This window comes from Oryza glaberrima, chromosome 11, assembly GCF_000147395.1.
Source record: "Oryza glaberrima chromosome 11, OglaRS2, whole genome shotgun sequence".
In the NCBI taxonomy this organism is placed as follows: Eukaryota; Viridiplantae; Streptophyta; class Magnoliopsida; order Poales; family Poaceae; genus Oryza; species Oryza glaberrima.
This window is the reverse complement of record NC_068336.1, coordinates 6,004,997-6,031,880: the sequence shown is the minus strand read 5'-3', so window position 1 is coordinate 6,031,880 and position 26,884 is coordinate 6,004,997. Positions and strand designations below refer to the sequence as shown.

Below are 26,884 nucleotides of genomic sequence, written 5' to 3'. Positions count from 1 at the left end.
CCTGCATTAGTGAATCTTCATATGAATTTATACCTAAATGGTTACCTTTCAACCAATTTCAACTTGAATACTACATACTGAATACTACATACTGTAGCACCTCACGGGCTCTCCTGACAATGACAATCGACATCTTCTTCGCCCCTGATGATAAGATTGCTCTCATGCCTGCGCCTACGAATAAGTTTGCCGTGCTGCACGCCTTTAAAGGAGAGTCACATATGGTGGGACTGCAGCAGCTGCAACATTCTTTTGATGGTGGGACTTAGCGGCATTCTTCTGATGGTGGGACTGAGCAGCATTCCTCATATGGTGGGACTGAGCAGCAGTCGAGTCAGTCTGAGCAGCCCCTTAGGGATAATGTCATTGTGTAATGCTTGGCGGTAAAAAAATCTTTAGTTAGAAATTCTTGGCAACAAACAATTTTAGTTAGGAAAAATAGAGATATTCATCGATTTTGTCTGTGTTAAGATTTTCAGAAACAGTGAAACACCATGCATGTTTGGTGATTTTATAGCTTTGAGGGGCATGATAATCCTAGAAACAAATGGATTCCTTCTCTTCTTTTTCTTAGTTTATGTGAATTGGATATGATGTTTTGGATTAAGGTTGTTGACAACCTTTGTTCGGTTCACTATTAATTATCCCACTTTGTCAATTTCCGTAAACAAGTAATGGATAGCAAAATCGCTGTTATCACTACATTGTATGTTCTATCTGTTTGCCACGACAAGAATTTGCGTTTTCCCCTCCTAAATCGATGACTGAGGTAGCACAGAAGTTTTCTAAATCGGTGAGAGTCCGCGATTAGGTGCGAGGCGCCGGGAGGAGCTCCTGAATCCAAGCTAGCTCGCTCTAAGAATATCAGAAAGAACTCTGTTTTGAGTAACTAGAACATATATAAAAACCAGCAGCCTGCATACTCATGCATATATAAATATACAATTTCTACCTTTATGGAGAGAATATTTTGTTTCGCATCTATCTATTACTTATTAAAGTAATAAGTAATAGATAAAGAGCCTCCATATTTGCTCTCACGGTCTAGAAAATCTTATATTAATCGGAGAAAAGGAAGGAATAGAGCCCATGTAAAAATACAATTTAAAAATAGCTAAAATTCATAATTAAAAATAAGGAATATTAGAACAGTTGTCTAGAGTCCATACTCCATTCAGGTATGCAATTTATAACTAATTGAAATTTGAAATTAAAAAACAAGAAAATTAAAAGTGGAGGTTTGAGTTCATATAGAAACGCAATTTAGAAATAATTAAAAATCAAAATTAAAAGTTAAGGAGTAGTGGAAGAAGAGTCCATACAGAAACACAGTTTAGAAATAACGGAAATTGGTAACTTAAAAAAATAAGGGACAGTTGAAAAGTAGCCTAGAATCCATATAGAATTTAGAACTAATTAAAATTCTAAATAATAAAAAAAGTAGAGTTTACAGAAACACAAAAGTAAATTATCATTAACGCATAATTAATTGAGTTTTGATTATTAAACTTAAAAAATGAATTTATCTATCTAAATCAACATTTATATAGAAATAGAAAGCCGTTTAGTAATTTAAAAAAACGTGTCGATAGGGATTTAGTTCAATTCAGTATCTTAAATACTACTAGAAATTAACGGAGACTAAGGCTTGATCGGTTTCCATTTTCCCGTGCTATAGGAGGCTATTATTTTCCCATTTTGGCAATTTCCGTAGGCAACTTGTGGTTGCGGTCTCGTGGATAGCAAAATTTCCCATTTCTTGATGCGTGACGTGGCCTCCTATCTCACTGCATTGGATGGCCACAATTTAGCTAGCCAAGCTCCTCATTGCTTCTCTCTCTCTTGCCCCCATCCATAGCTACGTGTACTCTCCCTCTGCCACCACAAAAGTCGCGCTTTTTCCCCGCCTAAATCGTGGAAGATCAGTGCGGCGGTGGTGCGAGCTCCTCAATCCCCAGCCCGGCCAAGAATTAGCGGGAAAGGTGAGAATTTTCTTGCCCCCACCCGCGCCGTGCCCCCGTGCCGTCTTCTTGGGGTTGGGGGTGGTTCCCCATTCGGATGAACTGTACTTGTTCGAGTGATTTGCGTGTGCAGATATGATTTTTGGTTTTTTTTGTTTTGGGCTGTTTCAATTCACTGCGGTAGAGGTCTTGCTACTCCTAGACGGTTTGTGGTTGCTTCCTAGTCCTTCTTCTTCTCCTCTGGCCAGCGAATTCAATTCTCCGGCGAGGTCGATCCGTGCTCGCGCAGGTTGGGGCCATGTTGGACCTCCGCATCAGGTTTGGGGGAGGGAGTGAGGGCGCCGGGTCGGTCGCGTTCTGGATGTGGATCCCGCCGCCGCACTCGCTGGGTCGGAGGCGATCTCGTGGAGGAGCATATGGCGTGGTGGAAGTGGGCGAGCTTGACGGCGAGCTGGGCTGCATTAGGTGGTGGGCAGCGCGGCGGCGCCCATGGGTGTAGGTTATCACGCTCGGATGCTCTTACAAGACGCCTCCAAGAACTCAATTTGTGGTTCTGAACTTCTCTGAAAAAAGAAGTCTGTTGGTTGTAAATTGGGAAGGGCGATTCATGTTGAATAACAGCAAATAGGGGTGAGCTCAGGGAGTGATAATTAGTGATTTGTTTTTCTCCTCAATTGAATTTTAGGAAGTAGGGTTATAGTGTTTTCTGTAGCTAGGGATTTGACATTGGAGATTATATTTCAAGTGTGATGATGTAGCTTGTTATTTTGTCCAGATACAGTTTACCGTCCCTTGAGCATGGAGCTCTGCACCTCTTCTGTATCAGGTTCGGTACAATGGTCTCGTATATCAGCATTTGACTGTCGAACTCGGTCCCATGGATACGCGAGTTCAAGTTCCTGGGTTTGTCAAAGGAGGAGAAAAACATCCTTTTATGTCATGAATGCTGCGTCGACTGGTGCTCTGCCCCCTACAAAGAAGCTAATCCCACGAACTAATGTCAGAAACATATCCGGTGATAAGCCCAGCAGTGCACTGGAGCAACTTGATATAGAACGTGGCGTCTGTATCCCTTTCCGGAAGTACACTCCAGAGATGGTATTGAACACTTCAAATGGTTATATTTACAGGGTTAGTTTTCTGAAATCCGTTGTAAATATGCTCATTTCCAAATTGCTAGGTCAGAAATAGAGTCTTGGGATCAAGAGGTTCTGTGCTGTCCCTCGCTAGTCGAGGCGTGGAGATAATTTGGAAACTTGGCCTTTACTGGTCAGCTCTAATGTATGACTTCTTGGTTGGGCGAGATGAAGAGATTGTTCCATTCCGTGCCCGCCAGCTCCGCAATCTTCTGTGTGATTTGGGCCCTTCATTCATTAAAGCAGGACAGGTTATATTCTTCTCTTTCTGATAAATCCCTAAATCTCCCAAGACGATAACACTCCAAATATCTCTGCTGCTTCCTTTGTATATTACAGTCCTTAATGCATTTGGTCCCATTGTTTTTGTTAGGTTTTAGCCAACAGGCCTGATATTATTCGAGAGGATTATATGAATGAACTCTGTATCTTGCAAGATGATGTTCCTCCATTTCCTAACCAGGTACATGTGTACTGTAAAAATTCCATGCATGTTTGTGGAAGATTATACTTACTAGGACTGCGGAGGCATCAGGATGATTAACTTCACTTATTGATCGAATTGACAGGTAGCTTTTTCCATAATTGAGGAGGAACTTGGACAGCCATTAGAGAGATTGTTCAGCAGAATCTCATCACGGACAATAGCAGCTGCAAGCTTAGGCCAAGTTTACCGTGCTACACTTAGAGAAACTGGCGAGGATGTTGCTATTAAGGTTCATGTTTGCTTCATTTCCTTGTATTTGTTTACTACTTTAGTACTTTATTTCTTTTGTGATTTGAGATGATCGAAAAGTTCTATGACTTGATGCTTCATTTTTACCATGGTCCTCTATCTCTATCATGGCCCATGGATGAGTACAAGCGTGTTTTCTCACTCTAATGAAATTCGTGACCATTTTACACCTTATGAGTTGTGAAAAAGAATTTAGCTAAATGTTTATACATGCTTCAGTAGAATGTCCAGTCGCCGACTCTATCAGTGGTGTCTTGGACTAGTAGTTTGTGACATTTTTAATGTTTGTTCTTGTACTCATGCATAATATAATGTTTATTGTTGTGCTTATTTATTGATTACTGTGATTCAAAATAACAGGTTCAGAGGCCAGGAATTGAGCCCATCATATATCGAGATCTTTTCCTGTTCCGAACTCTCGCATCCTTTTTGAATGGAATTAGCCTTCAAAAACTAGGCTGCAATGCAGAGCTTATTGTGGATGAATTCGGTGAAAAACTTTTGGAAGAACTTGATTACACCCTTGTAAGCTTTTTGTTCCTTTTTATTGGTGTTATCATGTTCCCAACATAATGAATTAGCTATTGGACAGTAGGTATCACAATCTTACATGTGTTGTCAATGGTGTCCACTTTCTTTTGTTGGGAAGACAGTACCGGAAAAGAGAAAACAATTTCATTGACAAACTCTTATATCTCTCATGGCTTATTTTGTCATGGATGGAATGTTGACGTGCTTTCTATTCCATACAATGCTTTAGGAAGCTACAAACATCGAGGACTTCTTGGAAAATTTCAAGGATGATCCAACTGTCAAGATCCCTCAAGTATATAAGCAGTATTCAGGTTCTCGTGTTTTAGTAATGGAATGGATAGATGGAATCAGATGCACTGACCCACAGGTTTGTAGCATTATTTCTAGTTTTTTTTATCAAAGGTGAAATAGTTCAGTGTAATTTTTCTTGTGTTTTTGAGTCCAAAAGTTTATTTGTACAGGCTATAAAAGAAGCAGGTATTGATGTGGAGGGCTTTCTCACAGTTGGAGTAAGTGCTGCATTGCGTCAGTTGCTTGAATTTGGCCTTTTCCATGGAGATCCACATCCTGGAAATATCTTTGCGATGCGTGATGGTCGTATTGCTTATGTTGACTTTGGCAATGTGGCTGTCCTAAGTCAGGTATGAAATATTGCTTTTTAGCAGTGGTAAAATTCATCTTTGAATTTTTCAGTTAATTGGATTAGTAATATTTTTTGTCAATACTCAATTTGATAAATAATATCTGATTCATGCCTACTATGAAAAAAAATCGATTCTATAGTAAATAATGTACATTGGTCATTTACAGTCCTGCAATCTGTTAAAACTGCAGAAATATATCTTATCAGGCCTGTTGGCTAAAACAGAAATTGGCTAACAGGTTGTTCTGCTATTGTTTTCCTATGTGCAGCAAAACAAACAAATCCTAATCGATGCTGTTGTTCATGCTGTAAATGAAGACTATGCTGAAATGGCAAATGACTTCACAAGGCTTGGCTTTCTTGCTAGTGGAACAGATGTGTCCCCAATTGTCCCAGCTCTGGAAGCTATTTGGCAAAACTCAGCCGGGAAAGGCTTAGCAGACTTCAATTTCCGGAGTGTAACCGGTAAGGCTGTAATGCTTCGCAGTTTATCTATTACTGAGAACTGGATGTGTGCTTGCTTTGTTCTTCATGATCTATATCAGCATTTTTTTTCAATGCATGGTCATCAAATTATATTACTGCTGAAGGTGGACATTTCTGATCATGATTCATGGATATTATTTTGATGGCATTCCTTGTGGCACCCACACTTGTTAGAATGTTTGCTTGATTATTTTTGTTCTATTAATCATGAACGCTTAGGATAAGACTGCTTTCTATATTCATATATATTTCATCCTCTAATTTATTTATAACCAAATTTATAGGGAAGTTTAATCAGCTTGTGTACAATTACCCCATCCGCATCCCAGAAAGGTTTTCTTTGGTTATTCGTTCATTGTTGACACAAGAAGGGATTTGCTTCACTCTGCAGCCTGATTTTAAGTTTCTTGAGGTGTGACATGTGCCATTCTTTTCAGTTCTCAAGAAAGAAAAAAAAATGTGTGATCAGTTCTCACCGTTCACTGTGCTGTTTCAATATCCAGGTTGCATATCCATATGTAGCAAAGCGTCTCTTGACAGATCCGAACCCTGCTCTCCGTGAACGGCTGATACAGGTAACCAGTCAAGGCCTCCTTAACACTACTGCAAAGCTATTGTCCATTGGTAGTTTCTACCATATGATCCACCATTGTATATGTGAAAGTGTGGAATAAAGCATCAGTGCAGAAAATAAACAGCAAGTTTGTTCTGTCAAACTACAGGAAAGAAGCATGTTTTAGCATTTAAATGGTTGACAATTGTGTGACATGCCATTATTTATTTTTAAAAAAGACTTTTACCACTTATGTCGTCACCATGTTTTTTTTCCCTATGAAGGTATTATTCAAAGATGGTCTGTTCCAATGGAAACGGCTAGAAAACCTTATAGTTCTTGCCAAGGAAAACGTGTCCAAGATGAGCAGCAATCCTGCACTAAAAAAGAATAGCTCGTAAGTATCAGAACTGTCTGTTCTATAACGCTCTAAATCTTATTTCTAGAAATACTCTGATCTTGTGAACCACTAGGCAAATTGAGAGAAATCGACAAATGGAGAAGAAATTAGATCTCACCGACACAATAAAAGACGGAGCACGTTTGTTCCTTATCGACGCTGGCATCAGGAGACAACTTATTATGGCTTTCACGGAGGACTCCAAGTTGCATGTAGAAGAGGTACTTTAACATGGATTGTTCACTACAGTATTCACACAAGTTGTATACTAAGGAAAGATGGAAGATAATTTTTCCAGTGGATTACTGTAACCCATTTCTCTCTTTTGCAGCTTGTTGATGTGTACAGACTAGTCGAAGATCAAATCGACATTCCATCAGTTGCTCTCGAGGTTATCCAAGGTAAGTCAGTCGACCTATGTTAGTTGGAAAAACTCTCCTGTTCTTCCATTTGAAATGCATTTACTTTACTTTTCTGTGCAGATTTACCATCCGTCGCGCGCGATTTCATGCTTTCTTGGAGCGATTCCATCCTGTCAGATCGGCAATACTGATCTCAGGTTAACAGTTTAGAGCAGCAAGCAGAAGTGCTGTCAAGACCTGCAGGAGCCATTCTTCCTTCAGTTAACCTACACTAAAATAGATAGATATAGATGACTACATTTTTCCTCTTTGCTGTACACAATTTGGTTTGCTATTCTTTTCTATAGTATATCATTGTATAGGAAACTTGCCATCTGCATTTCATTTATATATTTTCGATGGCTCTGTATATGCCGTTTGTATAGCGGAAGAAAAGGAACTTGTATATAGAATGAGCTTGTATTGTGGGAGAAAGTAGCTATATGTGTACATCGAGGAAACTTACATTATAAGATCAGATCATATGTTTTGCATGTTATAGTTCCCTGGTGACAACTAAGCGCTTTTTTAAAAAAATACGAACCGCACAAAAATAGTGTGAGGCTTCATACCAAACTGTTCAAGATTATATAGTCTAGGAAGACTATGATTAGGAAAAGAAAACATAACCCAGGCGCCGACGGCTCCTACGCCTAAGCACATCGGGTCAGTTGGTTCAGTTCGACATCTAACGGCAGGTGTTCTACAATACATTTTCTCAACTTAACTACTAAACAATACTCTCATTTCTAAATATTTGATACAGTTGACTTTTGAGCACATATTTGACCGTTCGTCTTATTCAAAAACTTTTGTGAAATATATAAAACTATATGTATACATATAAGTATATTTAACAATGAATCAAATGGTAGGAAAATAATTAATAATTACTTAAATTTTTTAATAAGATAAATGGTCAAATATATTTAAAAAATCAACGACGTTAAATACTTAGAAAGGGAGGGAGTATGTTTTTTTAAAAAATTTTAGCTAATAGTTAATTAATCGTATGTAATCCGCCGCTTCATTTTCATTTCCTGAGAAAGATGTTCCCCTGCCGAACTCAGCATTTTCACAAGTAAAATAATACTAAGAAAGAAAGAATTACATGTTCGGGGATGTAGCTCAAATGGTAGAGCGCTCGCTTTGCATGCGAGAGGCACGGGGTTCGATCCCCCGCATCTCCATTTCGTCAATTTTTTTATCCCATTTTTCTCCATTTATCGTTAGCCATTTCATCCCTTCTTTCGACTGAGGTCTGAGGATATAGCTGTTATTTATCCGGCTACGAGCCAATGCACGTAAACAATCTCCATCCATGTCCAAACTGGCAAGAAGCCAAAAACCCAAAACGAAACATGTGGATTAGCCTTTTCGTTGTGGCGTGCAAAAACAATTTACCCGAGGATAGCTTTATTTTTCTAGTTTTATGTGGTATAGGCGTAAGTAACAATCGGTTGGAAGGATAGCTAAAATTTTTCATCTCCATCATTTCTCTTGGAATTTTTTTTTTGAGGAGCCATTTCTCTTGGATTGAGATCTTTCGAGTGCAGTCAGAGAAGCACGCTGTTGTGACTTAAGGGTATTCTCAGCCGTCCGATATAACGAACGGATGAGATTGATCGCTACAATACTCTAGAGTAACACGCGAGCAGTATCTATGTACAGTACAGTTACTATTTACCACTAATATTATAGTAAATAACTGCAAAATCACTGTTCCACACGGTAGCACAGGATACAATTTACTTTGCTCCTCTCCCTTTAGCACTTAAAATTTAGAGCCGGATCCCATTTTCTTGGCGTGAAGCTATACGTGGGCCCGGGAGATGCCATGCTGGCAGGTGGGCCCCACGCCAGGGCCCCACCTCATCGCCTCCTCACCACGTCTCGCGCCGCAGCGTATGCACACCTCCTCAGCCTCGAGCTCCTTTGGAATGCACCACCACCTCAAAAAATAATAACAAAAACAAAAGCACTCGACTCGACTCGTGCGCCGCCGCGCGCGCGCACGCACGCACACTCCGGCCTCGCTCGCATGGCGGCGTCCACGGCATCCGCCCCGTTCACGCCGCTCCTCCACCGGCGGCGAGCGAGCGTCCACGGCCGGCGCGGGAGCGGGAGGGCGTTCGTCGCCGTCGTCGTCGCGGCGGCGGCGGGGGGCGCGCCGGAGACGGAGCCGTCCCCGGCTACGGCGGCCGGGGCGGCGGCGCAGGGGAAGAAGAAGACGGTGGACACGAGGATACACTGGTCGGACCCGGACGAAGGGTGGGTCGGCGGGAACGGCAAGAAGGACGGCGGCGGCCGGAAGAAGGAGCCGCTCGGTGGGAGGTTCGCCGACCTCATCAACAACCCGTCCGAGTCTCACTACCAGTTGAGTGCTACTGCTGCCTCTCTTGTCCCATTCTTCATTCATAATTGAACAAATTTCAAAATGACTTGAATTTTGGACAAACTTCAACCAAAATTGAACAAGTCTCGAAATTTCCAACCCGTATGAAAAAAAAAATCACCGTCCTAGTCACAATACCAATTGAGTGTTAACTCCAATGCATAGCGAATATTAGTAAATAACCTAATACCAAAATAACTAGAAAGGGACGAGGCTTTGAGCTTGGAGCTAGCCAGAAAACCCATGGATGTTTTTCAGAGATTGTTTGGTTTCGAGACAATTTTAGGGGATGTGCAGGGACTTTTTTTTTCTCCTAACAAAACCTTGCTAATTTTTGGTACTACCTATAGAATTTGAACTTACCTGAACAAATTCCAACAAAAAACTGTACAAAAAAAAAAATCAAACCCAGGTTCTTGGGGGTGGAACCGAAGGCGGACATCGAGGAGATAAAGGCGGCGTACCGGCGGCTGTCCAAGGAGTACCACCCGGACACGACGTCGCTGCCGCTGCGGGAGGCGTCGGAGCGGTTCATCCGGCTGCGGGAGGCGTACAACGTGCTGAGCCGGGAGGAGTCGCGGCGGTTCTACGACTGGACGCTGGCGCAGGAGGCCGAGAGCCGGCGCCTCCAGCAGCTGCGGTCCAGGCTCGAGGACCCCTACCAGCAGGACCTCGACAGCTACCAGTCCGTCCCCGACATGGTCGACCGCCTCGGCGGCCGCAACATGGACCTCAGCGACCAGGCCATGACCGCGCTCACCATCGACATCGGCATCATCATCTTCTGCGTCTTCTGCCTCATCTACGCCGTCTTCTTCAAGGAGCAGTACTAGATTATTCATGCCAGGAAGAAGAAGAAATTTTCAGGTACATATACGCTCTCTTAGATGCTTGCTATACGTACGGGTGTATCATCATGTAATGCGAAATAAGTACTGCACATCCACACCAAGTAACAAAAATGTCCCTGTATCCTGTATTTTGTCCACAAAATTGGATTGTTGCAATGTGTAAATAGGCTCTTGAATGAAATTATTGAAAAAGCAAGTATGGACCTAAAATGGGTAAATTGCCAAACAGCACAATTGGCCTTCCCTAGTCTAGTCTCAATATCATGTCAAACAAGAAAGAAAGCAAAAAGGTAATCCGCCTCTGTGTGGTTGAAATTCTTGGACGGAATGTGGTAGGTGTCTAATCTTTTACGAACTGTCACACTCGATGATCTTGACAACAGATGAATCGCCGATCTTCTGGAAAATGATCAACCTGTCATAGGGCTTTAGCATACCAACCGAGCGACCATAGTTCTGTGCAAGTTTTATCCCGTACTCTTCCCTGGTGAGCCCACCAGTTTCAGCCTGTTACAGAAAGTGTTCACGCATATGTACATATTAAGAACAAGTTGAAATTTTAAAAATGCCAAATGGTAATTAAGAGGGGATAATGCAGCTATCATTTTTGTAGAACTACAAAGAAAATTTGCATTGTGGGCTACCGCAAGATGCAAGTTTTGGCATTGCAAAAAAGCAGAAAGTGAAGGTGCCTCTAGTATTTAGCAACTTCAACATACCTCCTCAGTACTCGCCATCAAAGGGTAGACACCTCTTGCAGCAAAACATTGCCTTGCCTGAAAGCAACATAGAAGTGGTAAAATAAGTTGGCATATTCTGTTCCACGAAATGAAAGATTGTTGTAAAACCCAGACAGATATGATAGATATACATGTTACTTACCTGAGTTGTGCCGTAAGAACGCCACTTTGTTGGATCAGAGCCCTCACGTGGGAAGACAACGGCCAACACTGGCATTGGTGGCTTGTACTTGGCAACTAACCTGCAGACAGGATGCATGAAGTGAATTAATAGCACTTGAATGATGGAGGCTTGAAAGGAGTCAATTGTGGAGTACCTGGCAGCTCTTCCTGAGAAAGTGAACACAACGATTGCAGCAGCTTTTACTTTCATTGCAGTGCGAACCTACAAGTGAAAAAATGGATTATCACAATAAATCCTTGATAGCAAAGTAGTATCTGTTCCAAATGAATTAAGAGTGTTTACCGCTGAAGATGCCACAGATTCTTCATGGGGCATTGGATCACCTACATGCTTCACTAATTTCTTGAAGTGAACCAACTGGTTATACACAGACTCAGCCTACAAGCATTTACCATTGATCAGTCAAGAAATTTGGATGGCTCTGTTGCAATATTGATGGACAGAAAGAAACATACTTCTGCACATATTCTCCCAACAGTACTCACTGCATCAACTGGATAAGGGCCTCGATGAGTCTCCGCACCAAGCAAAATGCCATCCGTTCCTGCCATTTTTGCAGTATAAGAGAAAGTAACAAATTTGTCAACTTGTTGTAATATAGTACAGGTTTACAGACCATCTAGGACAGCATTTGCAACATCAGTGGCCTCTGCACGTGTTGGGCGTAGATTGTCAATCATGCTGTCCACAACTCTAGTGATGATCACAGGTTTGCCAGCAAGATTGCATTTCTTAATAGCTGTTTTTTGGGATATGAACACCTGAAGTTCCAAGAGTGAGAGAGGTCATGGTATGAAGCAAGGCATGTAATCATGACATTTTTCCAAATTATGAGTACAGAACAACGGTTCATGCACTAAAATTTCAGATGGATCAACAGCCTATCAGAGAAGAATGAATCACTTAAAGCGTAACTTGATAAGCAATTGATGATAAGATTTTGCACCAGAATAATGAAGATATTCTCATAACTACTATTGGCAAGGCGTCATGAATAAAATGAATATGCACATGTCCAACAGCATGATAGGGATAAATAGTGTATAATGGGGTTTTGAGGAAAAAAATAATTTACATCTTCTGGTGGAAGGTCAATTCCCAGGTCTCCCCGTGAAATAATGACGCCATCAGCTTCTTGGAGAATTTCATCAAAATGATCCAAACCCTAGAAAGGAATAAGCAATGCAGTTAATTGTAATGAGGGAAGTGAAAAGCCTGACAATAATATTTTCATAGAAGCAGGGTAAATACCTCAGTATTTTCAACCTTGGCATATATCTGTGTGTCCTGAAGGCCATGAGATTGAAGAAAAGATCTAAGCTGCATGCCAAATATATGTAAGGATCAGTGGTGTTGCACAACTTTATTGTATATATCAAGATTTAATGCACAAATAGCTTAGATGCTAAGGGAAACATGTGGTCACAGGTACAGGGAGAACCAGTAACACCATGTCTATGAAATATAACACAAAAAATTGAAAAACAAATAACATCATGCAGTTCTTCATTGTCTGCAATAATGCTTGATACAGTTCGTTAAAATTTTCCCCTCTGATGTGAGTGTACTGTCAATTGTTGTCAACGTTCAGGATGCATGTACATATAGATGGCCCTTCATTAAACCCAAGAACCAACAGTTCAATTGGCCGAGTTTACATCAAAAACTTCTTGCAAATTGATCTTTTGTGAGTTAAAGCTATAACATAAAAAAAACCACTTAATAATGAACTAAATGAACAATACAAGGAAATCAAGAAGCACATAGATGATCAACAGAATGAATTCAAGTGCAATAGTGGCACAATCAGGGAAAGAAAGCTCACCTCCCTGACATCCTCGGCAGAGCGGGTATGGGAAAGTGATATAATATCAACACTGTTATGTAATCCCCAAGTTGAAATGACCTATCGCAAGGAAACTGTACTTAGAACAATTTTGAGAAGGTACATATATATAATTGCATCAAAACAGAATTGTGCATCATGCATCATTGAAATATGCAATTATGTGTCAAATATGCAACTTGAGAGATAATCATACAATGATCTTGAAAGAAATTCTCTTTTAATTGTTTTGGATTGCAATACACTTCATTGGCCCTTAATAAGTTTTAACTTTGGCAAAGCCTATTAAAAGTCTAGTGACTTGGAACTACTGGGCTTATTAAAAGGTTTGAGCATAAAGGGAAAAAATGAACAGCATGCTAAAATGCACTAAGACAGATGTTTTTACATCCAGCAAAATTATTTGATATTTGCAATATTTTAACTACAATGGCATCATAAACATATTGGTTTTCTTTCTGAACAGGCCATAGCTTTCACTGGTTGAGAATTGGTAAGAAAAACTTTCAAAAAAATGCACTCCTTAACAAATTCTGCTTCCAATTGCCAAAGAAGTTTCTATACAAAAGTATTCTGTCAGCCACATGTAACATGCCAAAAAATTCAAATTTATTTTCTGTAACGTAAATAAGCCCAGTAGTCCCCTTACCTCTTTATCATAATCACTCAAAGTTGGTAAACTGACATGGGCTTTTGAAACATGCAAAGTGAACATGGGGCCTGCAAGTGTAGCTGTATTGGTCACAAGACATTCAACATTTTCTCCAGAAGTTTCCACAACCTGTAAATTACAGCACATAAGGAGATGTACTGAAAAGTGGTATGAAGTCAAAGAAATACAAATTTGCACACCTCAAGCCACGAAGATGTTGTTTCACTTCCTGTGAAGAGATATTGACCAATAAAAAGAGTATCACCCTTCTTGACAGCCTGTATATACACAAAGAAACAATTCACTATGCAATATTTTAAGAATAAAGGTTTCTGAGGTAGAAGAAAACAAAGTCAATACAAGTATTTTAATAGATGGAATTGAAAAGACAAAAGCCTTTAACTCTTGCACAAGTATCCATGAAAATTATTTTAATGACAGCATTCTTGCATGAATCACACAAAATCAAAAGAGGCCCTTCGATAGAAAATCATATGATAAATGTTGCAATATGACAAGTATTAACAGTAATATCATAATTCGCATCTTCATATTCCCATATTGCTCACTTACTTTTGCAAGACCACCAAACTTAATTGGCAAGATTTCAGAAGAGGGAGCTTTAGAAAGATCTGGTGTTATGGTGACATGATTTCCAGCTTTCAACTCAATTGGTCCACCAGTTGAATTGTGAACCTGAATTTCTGGACCCAGTGTATCCAGCATTACCTATATAGTGTACTAAAATTAGTTAGAAGTTAATAGGATATGCCTCTTAGCACAAATCTTAACTTAAAAGGAGAAAGCAGAAATATCGGATAGTACAACTGAATAACAAAAGGCATGAACTTTCAAACATGTGGATTTGTAAATTGTGATCATTAAAAATGGGGACACAATAACAGATTGTCAATTAGATTAGAAAGTCTTCGGAACACCAGATATTCAAAAATATATGAAATTCAAACTTCACCATTCACTACACCATTTCTGGTAACATTGTTTTAATAAAATCAAACGAGGAAACTAGCATAAATCTAAGCAACATAAATCTCTACATGAAGTAGTACAATATGCATCCCAAATGGAGAAAGTTGGCCAAATTTAGTTTTCACTGAAAAATTATTATTCAGAAGCTCAAGGCAAATATATTGGAATTGCATTCACATGGAACTAAGAAATGGAATCTTAGGTAAAGGCATATCTCCAAGGAATAGAGCTACAACAGGAAGCATTTTGCGCAGTTTTTGTACCTAACAGCATAAAACACTTGACAATAACTAATTAAATAGGAACAGAGAAATATAACAGCATCTCAAGAAAGACATACAGTATGTGGGATACTGGGTAGTAATTAAAGAAAAAGCAATGTTTACATATCCAAGCATTTACAAATACTCATAAGAAAATCAAAATGAGTTCACAGATACTGATGTTAACTATTGAAACTAAAACCTAAATAATAGAAAAACATATCACATTTAATGATGGAAACTGATCTTTTTAGTAAACTGTAAACATGCCACCAAGTCACTGTTAAGTAAATTGATAAAGTAACACAAAAGGATCAAATAGGCACATTTTATATATCCTAAATCCTATTTGCCTAAGCGTATCAAAGTATTTGCGCCAAAAGATACTGCCAATCATTTCTGTCATGCCGTCAACTTACAGGGCACAGCTTATTGACATTTTGTGCAGCTTTCCTCAGATTGTTAAGGGTCTCCTGATGATATGAAGCATCCATCCATGAGAAATCAAACCGTGCGACTGCAAAACAAAACATAAAGAGAGCATCATCATTTTTCGTAACAAAAGGAAGGGAAAACAAATCAAGAGCAGGCCCCCAGCACTAAATCGAGTCCAACCTGCCATCCCAGCAGTGAGGCATTCTTGAATAACCTCGACGGAGTGTGAGTTGGGCCCAAGGGTCCCAACAATCTTGGTGAGTGATGGGAATACTTTCTGCAATACACAGGACAAGGCGTAAAGATGACATCCATCATGCTCAAAATCAATTCACTGTGACATGTCAAAATCAAATCAATCCAGTGTTACATGTCAAAATCAGGGCAGCCATACTACCCCCAATCCTTCCACGCATCAAATCCCCACATTGCAATTGCAAATAATACAAATTAATTCCACATGAAAAAAAAATATACGGCATTTTTTTAAAATAATCGTGCGATCACAAGTAACAGCACGCAACATTAAACTCCCCCCTAATCCGGCAGGTCCGCTGCTCGTCCGCAAATCGCATTCTGACGAAATGTATCTCACATCTCGACGAACCCCACCCCTCCCCCGCACACCAAATCGGATCGAACACCGAACCAACCAAACCAAAACAAAAAAATCGATTCAGTATTCACCACCCCCACAGATAGAGAGTGCCCCGAACCCGCCGCTCGTCACCATTCCGCGCAGCGGCGCGTGACATCGAGCGCGAGATCGACCAGAAATGAACCGAAACGGAAGGAGACGAGAGGGGAGGGGCAGGGGGAGGAGCGGCGCTTACGGGCTTGACGGGGGTGAGGACGGAGGTGAGGCGGACGGGCTCGTCCAGGAGCATGTTGGCGCCCTGCATCCTCCCTTCCAGAAGCTTCCGGAAGGTTCGCCTTCTAGGGTTTTTGCGCCTCCTCGATGCGATCGCCTCTCTATCTCTCTCTCCCCAAATCGAAACGGAGGCGAGGCGAGAAGAGAAGAAGAAACCCGAGGTTTGAGGAGTCCGACGCCGCGAGTCGTGAGGAGGAAGAAAGAAAAAAAAACAGAGTCGCAACGTGGCGTGGCTTCTCGTCGACGGTTTGAAGCGACAAATGCTACTCCTGGCTACGGTCGCTTACATGTGGGCCCGTGAGATGTTTTGCGCGTGTAGGGACCACTACCAGTGGAGAGCAAAGCGGGGACACGTGGAGCGTTGAATGGTTGGTCAATCGGGAGGAGGAGGGGAGGAGGATTTTGCGGCGTGGAAAGACGTGCAGAGTTGCAGTATTTGTTGGTCGCCGTTGAGTACGGAGAAGTGGGATTGGCCCGTTTTCTGTAACACAATTCTGTTGTGCCCAGGCGACCGGTTTTAGGTTTTGAGAGTGTCGCAAGTTTTTTTTTGCATGGAAAATCAAATACTCCATAACTCGTACTCTCTATCCCATAATATAAGGCGCGCACGTAATTCAATATTCAATCTTTAAAACATTTGACCAATAATTAGTACTCCCTCCATCTAAATAGTTATATTTCATCTTGGCACACAGACCAAGGATAAATAATTCTACTTATCATCCATTTAAACATGTTACTAGTCATTCCTCGTAAACAAGCGATTCATTAATATTTACATGTCTCGATGCCCATGTAGCTAATCATGTGTGGAAGAATGGAGAGTCACGCATTAAATCCAAGAAACTCATTAAGAGGATAGATTGTTGGATTGAAATATGCCTATCAAAAATTCAGATTTAGAAATATGATTGTCAGGGTTATGGATACCACATACCTAATAGTAGTTGACTAAATCTCGGTAGAACCTACCACATACCATGTCCTATACGGAAACAACCTGCGGATATACGAGGAGTTCCGGATAAGGAAAGACAACCAGAGTTCTACATGGAAACGACAAGGACTACTCGGATTGTATCCATATTAGTTCCCTAGTTCTACTTGGACAAGGGGACACCTATGGGAATAAATACAAGGCCCCTTAGGAGGAGGGGGGACAATCAACACCCAAGAGAATCAACACCCAACACAATCGACATAGAAGCCACAACATAGAAGCCTACATATGCCAAGACACGCCGCCGGATATCGACTTCAGGGATAAGCACGGCTAGTACCCTACGGTGTCTCCGGATACTGTTAGGAGAGACAAAAGCGCTATCTCTGATCTCGCCGGGCACGGATTCGAGGAGGAAGGTTACCCTGTTGTCGACTACGAGTCAGATCGTCAGACCGCCATGTCGACAACAGTTAGAGAGGCTATCCCAAATATTGTACTGGTGTGATTATCATGAATAAGAGCAATACCGTCTTCGGCCAACAGGATGTAGGGTTATTACCTGACAATTCAGGGGCCCGAACCTGTATAAAAATCCTCGTCTCCATCTCTTTTACCTTAGTCTCGCGTATACCCTAGCACCGACAATCCCCATACTATGCAAATACCAGAACCGCGACATCAAACGTCGACAGTGGCGCGCCAGGTAGGGGGATTTTGGTGCTTCAGGATTTTGACGAGATGGGTTTAAGAGATGGATTCTCCAATAACAAGCTACTCGACGACTTCAACTGTGGAGAGGTCTAATCTGACCGGAATATATCCTCCGACGAGATCGGGACCATCGCTGCCGAGAAGGAGACGCCGACCTCCACCCGGCCGTGCAGCTGCTGTCTCAAGTGTGACGCCCATCCAAGGAATGCCAAACCCGACTTGGTGGCAGATCAATCTGTATTTGCTTCGTTCTTGTGTCCGGTTAGGACTGGAATTAGGCAAACGGAATACGTGCATGCATGACAACCGTGCCGACCAATCAGGACTCAGGAGATATCCATCCACAGGCCTACATGTTGACGTACGTACATATGCCGATCGGTTTCCAAAACCTATTCGGTATATGCACATCAACACATGTCTACACAGCACGACTGCATAATATTCAAACAAATCAACAAAGGTATTTAGTAGATTGATTTTTATAATTAATCTACTAATTCCATAGATACATCCGGCATGTATCTACAAAGGTACGCAATATTTTATACACAATTTATCGTACCTATTTTTCCAATTTATACAGCATTGTCAGATCAATAATTTATTATATTTACCCAGAGCATGTTTTTTATACAATATCTGTTGCGCGAGTGTCCCCGATGTTAAATCGACTATGATCTAACGCTGGGGGCTCACTTCGTCTTCTTCTGTATAAATCATGCTTGTTTACGGTTTACATAATGCCTGATATTTACATCTGCTCGTTATATCTTGATAATACTAGAAGATCCATGCAGTTTTTAAGTACATACTCGATATTCTCTGCTATATGTCTTGCCTTCTAGAAAATATTTTTCAGGAACAATTGAGCACTCGAGTAGGATGTGGTCGAGTACACCGTATTATCGAGGACATTCTCGACAAATGCAGAGTCGTCGCGTCCAACCTACCAACGAAGACCGACGACCTATCTCGTAGCACCGGCCATGGCTGGACTACTCGAGAAAAGGTTGTTAACGGATAATTCCTCGCGAACGTCGTCGGCTTGATCACCTGACATGACTGCGAACGGACATCCGGATACGCTATAAGTTGGGTATGTGAGTCATGCTGGCCACATGAGATACACATATAATAAACCAACTTTAGCACCTCCATTGGTGTCCGAGAGATAATTCTACACGTTCGCTGGTTCCCGAACCAGTACGTAGCAATCTCTCGCACCGCAACCTCCATTGGTGTTCTAGAGATTCTACTCGCTCGCTGGTTCCCGAACCAGTACGTAGCAATCTCTCGCACCGCAACCTCCATTGGTGTTCGAGAGATTCTACTCGCTCGCTGGTTCTCGAACCAGTACGTAGCAATCTCTCACACTGCAACTTCCATTGGTGTTCCAGATATTCTACTCGCTCGCTGGTTCCCGAACCAGTACGTAGCAATCTCTCGCACCAAAACTTCAGATGGTCGAGGTACGACTACAGCAATAACGCAACGGTCCTCGCACCATGACTTCAGATGGTTGAGGAACAGCTACGACTAGTCTTCGACTGGAAGCGTAGCGGTCCTCGTATCACGACTCCAAATGATCGAGAGACACCTACTCATTGGTTCTCAACCAGTCAATCGTAGCGATCTCTCGTACATTTACTTCTAGTGGTCGAGTTTAGCCTACACCTGGTTCTCGATCAGCGGTGTAGCGATTCTCCCACTACTTCCACTTCTAGTGGTCGAGTTTAGCCTACACTTGGTTCTCGATCAGCGGTGTAGCAATTCTCCCACTACTTCCACTTTAAGTGGTCGAGTTACGACTACTGTCTGGTCCTCGACCAGCGATGTAGCGTTTCTCTCACTACTTCCACTTTAAGTGGTCGAGTTACGACTACTGCTTGGTCCTCGACCAGCGATGTAGCGTTTCTCCCACTACTTCCACTTTAAATGGTCGAGTCACGACTATTGCCTGGTCCACGACCAGCGATGTAGCGTTTCTCCCACTACTTCCACTTTAAGTGGTCGAGTTACGACTACTGCCTGGTCCTCGACCAGCGATGTAGCGATTCTCCCATTACCCCTGCTTCAACAAAGTTGATATTAGGTGCACAAGATTGCCAAGTGTTTTACCCAGAGATCCCTTACCACAAAAGACACATAGCGTTGAAACCTATCCTAATGTCCCTTTACGCCGTCTTGACAAAGCCTCTGAGGAACCTAAGGGAACTTCGGCTGGGGACGCCCAGAGCGGATAAGGCTTTGTCGGATCCTTCAGAGACGAAAGACCATGTAAGATCTGGTCGTGTAAGAGTTCTCGCCGTGCGTATTAACTAAGCCGTGTAATCGGAAATTGGGTTTTTCAACTTCACGGCCGGGGGCTAGGATCAGTACTTGTTCAACCGAGGCAGGTCAAAGGTCGAAGAGCCTTATCTTCCGAGAATGATTCTCTGACGACAAGGCTAGGGGCTAGGGAGAGTGTATGACTCTACAAACTGACTGATCGGAGTCGGTAAGAGAGAAGACGCTCATATACAAAACACTGACTCCATGTCTCTATGGTTCTACACCAAGATCGACTAAGGCGAGTACGACAAATGTCGACAAAGCTCCGTGGCAGATTCTGCGCCTTCTCGATCAGTCGAGAACGGTTGGTGGATCTCGACAAGGAATACGGACTGAAGAGATGGTGTACCTGCCGAGATAAAATTTCTTGACTTCAATCCAAATTCTCGATTACAGCAAGACGGGAGACTTAGTCGTACGCTCTGTACTTTCTCGGTCGACATCAGACATTGACTTAGACAAACCCTTTCGGTGCCCGCACGAGGCTGATAAAGGAAGTCTAACGTTATCTCTAAACTCACCGAGAACGGTCACGTGAGCTCGATAACAGTTCCTCCAAAGTCTGCAGTTGAGAATATGAACTCGTTCATTTGCATCGAAGTCGGGGGCTACTGTCAGGGTTATGGATACCACATACCTAATAGTAGTTGACTAAATCTCGGCAGAACCTACCACATACCATGTCCTATACGGAAACAACCTACGGATATAGGAGGAGTTCCGGATAAGGAAAGACAACCAGAGTTCTACATGGAAACGACAAGGACTACTCGGATTGTATCCATATTAGTTCCCTAGTTCTACTTGGACAAGGGGACATCTATGGGAATAAATACAAGGCCCCCTAGGAGGAGGGGGGACAATCAACACCCAAGAGAATCAACACCCAACACAATCGACATAGAAGCCACAACATAGAAGTCTACATATGCCAAGACACGCCGCCGGATATCGACTTCAGGGATAAGCACGGCTAGTACCCTACGGTGTCTCCGGATACTGTCAGGAGAGACAAAAGCGCTATCTCTGATCTCGCCGGGCACGGATTCGAGGAGGAAGGCTACCCTGTTGTCGACTACGAGTCAGATCGTCAGACCGCCATGTCGACAACAGTTAGAGAGGCTATCCCAAATATTGTACTGGTGTGATTATCATGAATAAGAGCAATACCGGCTTCGGCCAACAGGATGTAGGGTTATTACCTGACAATTCATGGGCCTGAACCTGTATAAAAATCCTTGTCTCTATCTCTTTTACCTCAGTCTCGCGTATACCCTAGCACCGACGATCCCCATACTATGCAAATACCAGAACAACGACATCAAACGTCGACAATGATTATCAAAAGTAGATGGAGGGACTAGTATAATATAAAATGAACTTTATTTGTTAAAAATTATATCCTTAGATTGAGATTTAAATTTATTACTTTCATTTCATATAGATATAATTTTGTTGTTACAAACCTTATAGTATATGAAATTATAAACTAAAGATTAGTTTTAAATATTAGTTTTAGAGACCATGTCAATTTTGACCGCGTCTTATATTTTGGGATAAAGGGAGTATATAATTAATAGAAAATTTATTGTGCCTGAATGCCTGATGGAGAGTGGTGTACACGAGGTCTTGTGCTTAAATCCTGGCCAACACACTACTCCCTCCATCTCATAATATAAGGGATTTTGAGTTTTTGCTTGTATCGTTTGACCACTCGTCTTATTCAAAAACTTTTGAAATTATTATTTATTTTATTTGTGACTTACTTTATTATCTATAGTACTTTAAGCACAACTTTTCATTTTTTATGTTTGCAAAAAAAAATTTGAATAAGACGAGTGGTCAAACGTTGTAAGCAAAATCTCAAAATCCCTTATATTGTGGGACGGAGGGAGTACAATAATTTTTTTTACTTCCCACCTATACCAAAATTCAATGATTTATTTTAAAAAATATGTCGCAAGTAATCTAGTAATTATTATTTTTACTTCCCAACTAGTATAAAGCAAATCTAACGGTTCAAAATCGAAAGTTTTCTAAAACAAAAAATATGCCGCGCGTAATCTAGTAAACCGAAGTTTTGATGCACAAGCCTAATTTATTGGTTATGTTGATAGAAATGTACTTTAAGTAAATTAATATAGTTAATGTAATTATGTCCTTATTTATAAGAATTGGTAGTGCCAAATTCCACACTTTAATTAGTATATGATCAAGATTTAGCTAGGAGGAATTGGAATGGTGATAAAAAATGTATGCATTCATACACCATCTATCAACCGAATGTCATTTTGCTAGTTTCTGTGGAGAGCAGATTAGGTGGCTTTAAGTTTACAACCACATATATTAATATTATCTCCCACTTAATTGGGAATTAGCTTATGAGAGTTGATTCTAAAAGCATGTTCTAGTACGGGTACGTACACTGTGTGCTCAAAGGGGTAAGGGGTGCTGGGTGCATGTGTATTCATAGGGTCAACTATTCACGCGTCGTGGTTGTCTGCTTTCATACTGTGTTTCTTAAAAAGAAATACTAACACATGATATTACATCTGTAACAGCTCAAAACTCACATCTATAACGGTTAGACCAACCATTCCAACCTAACAGTTACAGATGTGGAGATTCATCTGTAACGGCTCAAAATGGGGAGCCGTTACAGATATGAAAATTCAGCTTAAAAAAAGGAAAAACCAACTCATGAGCCATTACAAATGTGGAAATTCATAATAAAAAAAGCAAAAAAAAAAACCCCTCCTCCATCCCCGCTCTAGTCTCCTGCCACCTACGGCCACTGCACAGCGGCAGGTCGACGGCGTCAATGTCAACATCAACGTCGTGGTGGCACAGGGGAGTAAGGGGAAGGGTGGTGTGTCCTGGGCGATGAGGAGGCGATGCTCATATCGGCGGTGGTCAGCGAGGGCGGGTTCACCATCAAGGTCATCGTGGAGAAGTGCTCGCCGCCGTCAAGGTCCACCATCAGGAGCTTGACGCGCTGTCCTCACAAAGCCATCCCCTCGCCATCGTCACCGAGCCCTCACCGACCGCCACGTGCCCGCCACTGGATCTGGCTATCCCGTGGCCATCGTTGCCGGATCTGGCGGTCCCGTGGCCCGCCACCACCGGGTCTGGCAGTCCCAAGGTTGGCCTACCGTGCCGCCATCGGGGGTCTGTTGCTGGTCGTGGCCGCGCCCGAGCCTCTGTCAACCGCCGCCACCTGCGCCAACCCCGCCGAGCCACCGCCCACGACCACCACCAGTCAATAGGAAGAGGGGGAAGCCGGGAGGAGAGGGCCGCCGGTCAGCTATGATGGGGAGAGATGGAGGAGAAAGGAAAGAAGTGAGGGAGAGTTGGGGAAAATATTTCACCTAAATGATTTTCCACCGGCCAGCTGTGAGATTTTTTTATTTAAGTTGGAGTGAAGTGATCCAGAAGTTATCTATAACGGCTCTCAATGTGAAGCCGTTACAAATGAGGGACATGTCTATAATGGCTTTTGAAATTGGGCCATTATAGATGAGGGGCTAATATCTATAACCGCTCTCAATATAGAGTCGTTATAGATGAATGACTCATCTATAAGACTATAACGGCTCCTAGTTGAGAGCCGTTACCAATAAAGGGGCTTACATCAGTAACGACTCTTGGTTAGGAGCCGTTATAGATAAGGGGGCTTCAGTAACAGCTCAACAATGTTTTGGTCATTTGTAATGGCCGCATATGCCACCCGTTACAGATGACATAATATGTAATGGTACCCGTTACAGATGGCTCGTTACGGATGTAAGAATCTGTGCTAGTGAAATGATATTATGCTTGATAAAGCTCCTATTAAATCTTAAATAGGACCATGTTATTAGCTCCGCCGATAATGGACCATGTTGCAAAGATATGATGACGACAAGGACTTCATGTAAAATACATGCCAATTGTTTAGAGGCTATGGTTATGTAAATGCTAGTTTTAATGATACTTATTGATATGTAAACGTTGCTAGCTTTTTATATAAATTTGTTCAAACTTAAAAAAGTTTAATCAGGAAAAAAATCACAACAACTTATATATGCAAAAGAGGGGTATTAGTTTTCTGAAAGTTGTAAACCCCCCCTCTTCTCCGATGTGTCGAGGATTCACCGTTTGCATGGCTGATCAGTACGTACAGGGATCACCTCACCTTGGACTGGAGGAGTCATGCAGCCATGCAGGTTGGTCCTCTGATCTGCTGTTCCTCGTGGCTCAACGAGCAAGCATGCAGTATAGTTGCAGCTAGCTAGTAATGCAGAGAATATGTACACACTGTCAGAATGAACCTCATGTTCAGAAAATCAAGTAGCTCACAACTTAATTCATTGCATGCATGCATGGCAAAGCATATGTTTAAACATCATGCATTTTGTTTCTCGATTAATGTGTTTCTGCTTGCAACCTATTCCTGACTCTGGAGTAGAATATACTTGAACCGTATGATGCTCCTGACTGTATACACAGATAGGTGATCAACTTGCATGTACTGTTTGTTTCATGCTCTGTGGAGTAAACGGCAAATTAATTATGCTCGGATTAAAATCATAGCCTGTTTATTTCTGTTGAAAACTTTGCCAAAACTCCTGTGATTTGGAATTTGATTTTAACCAAACCAACGACACACATAAACAAGAACTGAAAAATACTACCATGCATGCCGCATAATTAATTAATTAACTGAGAGGGATCACTAAGCAAGCACACTGCACATAGAAGATCACACGAGCTAAACCAAAAACTACGAAAGTCGAAAAGGCGCAGGCACAAACGGCTGCAACAAATTGTGTCCCCCTGGAATCATTGGAGGAGCTAGCTAAGCTAAGTTAACCTAGCAATTGATCTAGCGCGCCGCCGCCGCGGCGAGTAACATCGTGGAGAAGACGGCGGTGGCGGCGGCGGTGGCACCGACGAGCGAGATGGCCGCCGGCGGCGCCGTGGAGTAGGGCATGGCGACGGGTTCATGGTAAATCCATGATTGGTGAGTAGTAGGCAAGCCACTGCTGTCCGGACGATCAAGCTGACGAGGGGGCAGTGCAGATTCAGACTCATTGCCGCCGGCCATCGCCGCCGCCGCCATGGCCTCCGGAGTCGCGCCGGCCGCCGCTCCGGCTGCATGCACGCACGCACAAAACCAAATTAAACCATGAAAATGTAGTAATAAGTTAATTAAGAGGGAGCACACATGCATTTTGATCCTCATTTCGGTGATGAGTTGGATCAGTAGCTAGCTAGTAGTGTGATAGTGTGACGACGCGTACATATGCAGAGGGGATCGCACGGCGCCACGGTGGCCGCCGGCTGCTGGTGGTCTGCCATGGCGGTGCGGCGAGGCTGCTGCTCGCCGGCGGCGGTGACGGCGGTGGCCAGGAGGAGGCCGGCGAGGAGGAGGAAGCGGCGCTCCATTGGTGTTTGTAAGAGTGTGTGCTTGTGTACAGTGGATGGGTAATCAAGTAGGGGAAAGCAAGGCTTTGTGGTACATCGAAACTGTACATATGTATATAAAGAGGGCAAAATTTGTTACAGGACACTAAAAAAATATGTAATTAGATGTGGGATATCTGAAAGACGTGAATTTGCCCGAAGACACTTTAAAAGTGTGGTAATTTGCTACAGGACACTAGGCTCATTAAAATATACTCCCTCCGTTTTGAAATGTTTGACACCGTTGGACTTTTTAGCACATGTTTGACCGTTCGTCTTATTATGTAAAATTATATGCCTACATAAAAATATATTTAACAATAAATCAAATGATAGGAAAAGTATTAATAATTACTTAAATTTTTTGAATAAGACGAACGGTCAAACATGTGCTAAAAAGTCAACGGCGTCAAACATTTCGAAACGGAGGGAGTAATATCCACTGAATTGACGAGAGAGAAACCACGTAAAATGACTTTTTTGCCCCCTTCTCCACTTCCCCTTCTCTATTTTCTGTCCTCTTCCTCTCGTTGACTCTCTCTCTGCTTCTTTCTAACACGAAGGCAGCACAACAGGGTGAAGCGGCGCATGAGATTGAATGCTGGTTGGCGCTTGCGCGGGTTCTCGTGCTCGGCGTCCTCGTCATTGTCGTCGTCCACGCGCGGCCAATGTCGCCGGCTCATCCCGTTCTCCACCTCTGACGCGTCCCTCGCCTTCGCGTGTCCTCCTCCTCCACGGCGGCAGATGGTCGACGAGCCCGGCGAAGCGCGCGGCGAGCGACGGCGGTGACTTCGACGATGGTCGACGAGCCCGGCCGCGGCGGCTTCGATGGCAGCGACAGCGACGGAGGCAACAACGAGAAACGGTGGTGGCTTCGACGACGATTGATGAGCCCGGCGGTAGCGGCTTCGATGGCGGCAGTGGCGGCTGTTGCCAGGCAGCGGCGAGCAGCAGCTTCGACGGCGGGAGATGGCGAGCGGCGCTGAGATGCTAGTGCCGGCAGTGGGGATTAGATAGGGCTGAGGGCAATTTTGTCTTTTCAAAATTTCTCTCCCATCTTTTTATCAGAAATGATAAAATATTGTCTTGGGTGTCCTACAAAAAATTACATGAATTTTGTGGTGTCCATCAGCAACGACACGATTTTACAGTGTCTCATAGCCAATTACATATTTTTTGGGTGTCTGTTAACGACCAAATTTGATAAGATATGAACCAGGTTCGACATTGGAATCGAAGCGGATTCCGTAGAAGATTTGACTCGAAGAACAGAGTATGCATCGGTTGCGAAAGCATCAGCTGGAGTCTACATTGGCTGAGATGGATCGGACAGAGGACAGCCGATACAACCGATAGAGTCAGTACAGCCAATTC

At 42.5% G+C, this 26,884-nt stretch overlaps 4 protein-coding genes and 1 non-coding gene across 6 annotated transcripts; 3 read left to right on the top strand and 2 right to left on the bottom strand.

The window, feature by feature from the left end:
- Positions 1 to 1,821: 1,821 nt before the first annotated feature.
- On the top strand, positions 1,822 to 7,344 carry LOC127755296 (protein ACTIVITY OF BC1 COMPLEX KINASE 1, chloroplastic). Of its 2 annotated transcripts, none has more exons than XM_052280949.1 (15): positions 1,822 to 1,982; positions 2,743 to 3,059; positions 3,142 to 3,348; positions 3,471 to 3,560; positions 3,667 to 3,813; positions 4,194 to 4,358; positions 4,594 to 4,734; positions 4,829 to 5,008; positions 5,280 to 5,475; positions 5,781 to 5,908; positions 6,000 to 6,071; positions 6,334 to 6,446; positions 6,523 to 6,670; positions 6,781 to 6,850; positions 6,932 to 7,344. In XM_052280949.1, the coding sequence occupies exons 2-15, from the start codon at positions 2,760 to 2,762 to the stop codon at positions 7,000 to 7,002; spliced, it is 2,028 nt and encodes a 675-aa protein (XP_052136909.1). In that variant the 5' UTR covers positions 1,822 to 1,982; positions 2,743 to 2,759; the 3' UTR covers positions 7,003 to 7,344. The 2 variants fall into 2 exon arrangements, with proteins under 2 accessions (XP_052136909.1, XP_052136908.1); XM_052280948.1 differs by having other exon boundaries at positions 2,737 to 3,059.
- Positions 7,345 to 7,967: 623 nt separating this feature from the next.
- TRNAA-UGC (transfer RNA alanine (anticodon UGC)) lies at positions 7,968 to 8,040 on the top strand. The gene has a single exon. It is a non-coding gene; the product is annotated as a tRNA-Ala (tRNA).
- Positions 8,041 to 8,783: 743 nt separating this feature from the next.
- On the top strand, positions 8,784 to 10,238 carry LOC127755013 (NAD(P)H-quinone oxidoreductase subunit T, chloroplastic). The gene is made up of 2 exons (XM_052280640.1): positions 8,784 to 9,226; positions 9,658 to 10,238. The coding sequence occupies exons 1-2, from the start codon at positions 8,892 to 8,894 to the stop codon at positions 10,076 to 10,078; spliced, it is 756 nt and encodes a 251-aa protein (XP_052136600.1). The 5' UTR covers positions 8,784 to 8,891; the 3' UTR covers positions 10,079 to 10,238.
- Positions 10,239 to 10,376: 138 nt separating this feature from the next.
- LOC127755012 (pyruvate kinase 1, cytosolic-like) lies at positions 10,377 to 16,287 on the bottom strand. The gene is made up of 16 exons (XM_052280638.1): positions 16,040 to 16,287; positions 15,387 to 15,483; positions 15,191 to 15,288; positions 14,092 to 14,247; positions 13,719 to 13,796; positions 13,516 to 13,647; positions 12,846 to 12,926; positions 12,272 to 12,340; positions 12,096 to 12,185; positions 11,637 to 11,781; positions 11,476 to 11,564; positions 11,303 to 11,398; positions 11,154 to 11,221; positions 10,979 to 11,078; positions 10,816 to 10,872; positions 10,377 to 10,603 (listed from the first exon to the last, which is right to left on the bottom strand). Exons 1-16 carry the CDS (start codon positions 16,106 to 16,108, stop codon positions 10,445 to 10,447), a joined length of 1,584 nt encoding a protein of 527 aa, XP_052136598.1. The 5' UTR covers positions 16,109 to 16,287; the 3' UTR covers positions 10,377 to 10,444.
- An 8,642-nt stretch (positions 16,288 to 24,929) lies between these two features.
- On the bottom strand, positions 24,930 to 25,510 carry LOC127754047 (uncharacterized). Its single transcript, XM_052279499.1, has 2 exons — positions 25,348 to 25,510; positions 24,930 to 25,198 (listed from the first exon to the last, which is right to left on the bottom strand). Exons 1-2 carry the CDS (start codon positions 25,490 to 25,492, stop codon positions 24,930 to 24,932), a joined length of 414 nt encoding a protein of 137 aa, XP_052135459.1. The 5' UTR covers positions 25,493 to 25,510.
- Between the last annotated feature and the right edge of the window lie 1,374 nt (positions 25,511 to 26,884).

Bases quoted from the DNA above. Each gene is read 5' to 3' on its own strand.
- LOC127755296 (XM_052280949.1), top strand. From the start codon at position 2,760: ATGGAGCTCTGCACCTCTTCTGTATCAGGTTCGGTACAATGGTCTCGT. The intron at 3,060-3,141 runs GTATTGAACACT...CCAAATTGCTAG, and splicing joins GGAAGTACACTCCAGAGATG to GTCAGAAATAGAGTCTTGGG. The intron at 6,851-6,931 runs GTAAGTCAGTCG...TTTTCTGTGCAG, and splicing joins TGCTCTCGAGGTTATCCAAG to ATTTACCATCCGTCGCGCGC.
- LOC127755012 (XM_052280638.1), bottom strand. From the start codon at position 16,108: ATGCAGGGCGCCAACATGCTCCTGGACGAGCCCGTCCGCCTCACCTCC. The intron at 11,782-12,095 runs GTAAATTATTTT...TTGGAACTTCAG, and splicing joins TTGACCTTCCACCAGAAGAT to GTGTTCATATCCCAAAAAAC. The intron at 11,079-11,153 runs GTACTCCACAAT...TCCTGTCTGCAG, and splicing joins TTCTCAGGAAGAGCTGCCAG to GTTAGTTGCCAAGTACAAGC.
- LOC127754047 (XM_052279499.1), bottom strand. From the start codon at position 25,492: ATGGAGCGCCGCTTCCTCCTCCTCGCCGGCCTCCTCCTGGCCACCGCC. The intron at 25,199-25,347 runs GTACGCGTCGTC...GCGTGCATGCAG, and splicing joins GTGCGATCCCCTCTGCATAT to CCGGAGCGGCGGCCGGCGCG.
- LOC127755013 (XM_052280640.1), top strand. From the start codon at position 8,892: ATGGCGGCGTCCACGGCATCCGCCCCGTTCACGCCGCTCCTCCACCGG. The intron at 9,227-9,657 runs GTTGAGTGCTAC...AATCAAACCCAG, and splicing joins CCGTCCGAGTCTCACTACCA to GTTCTTGGGGGTGGAACCGA.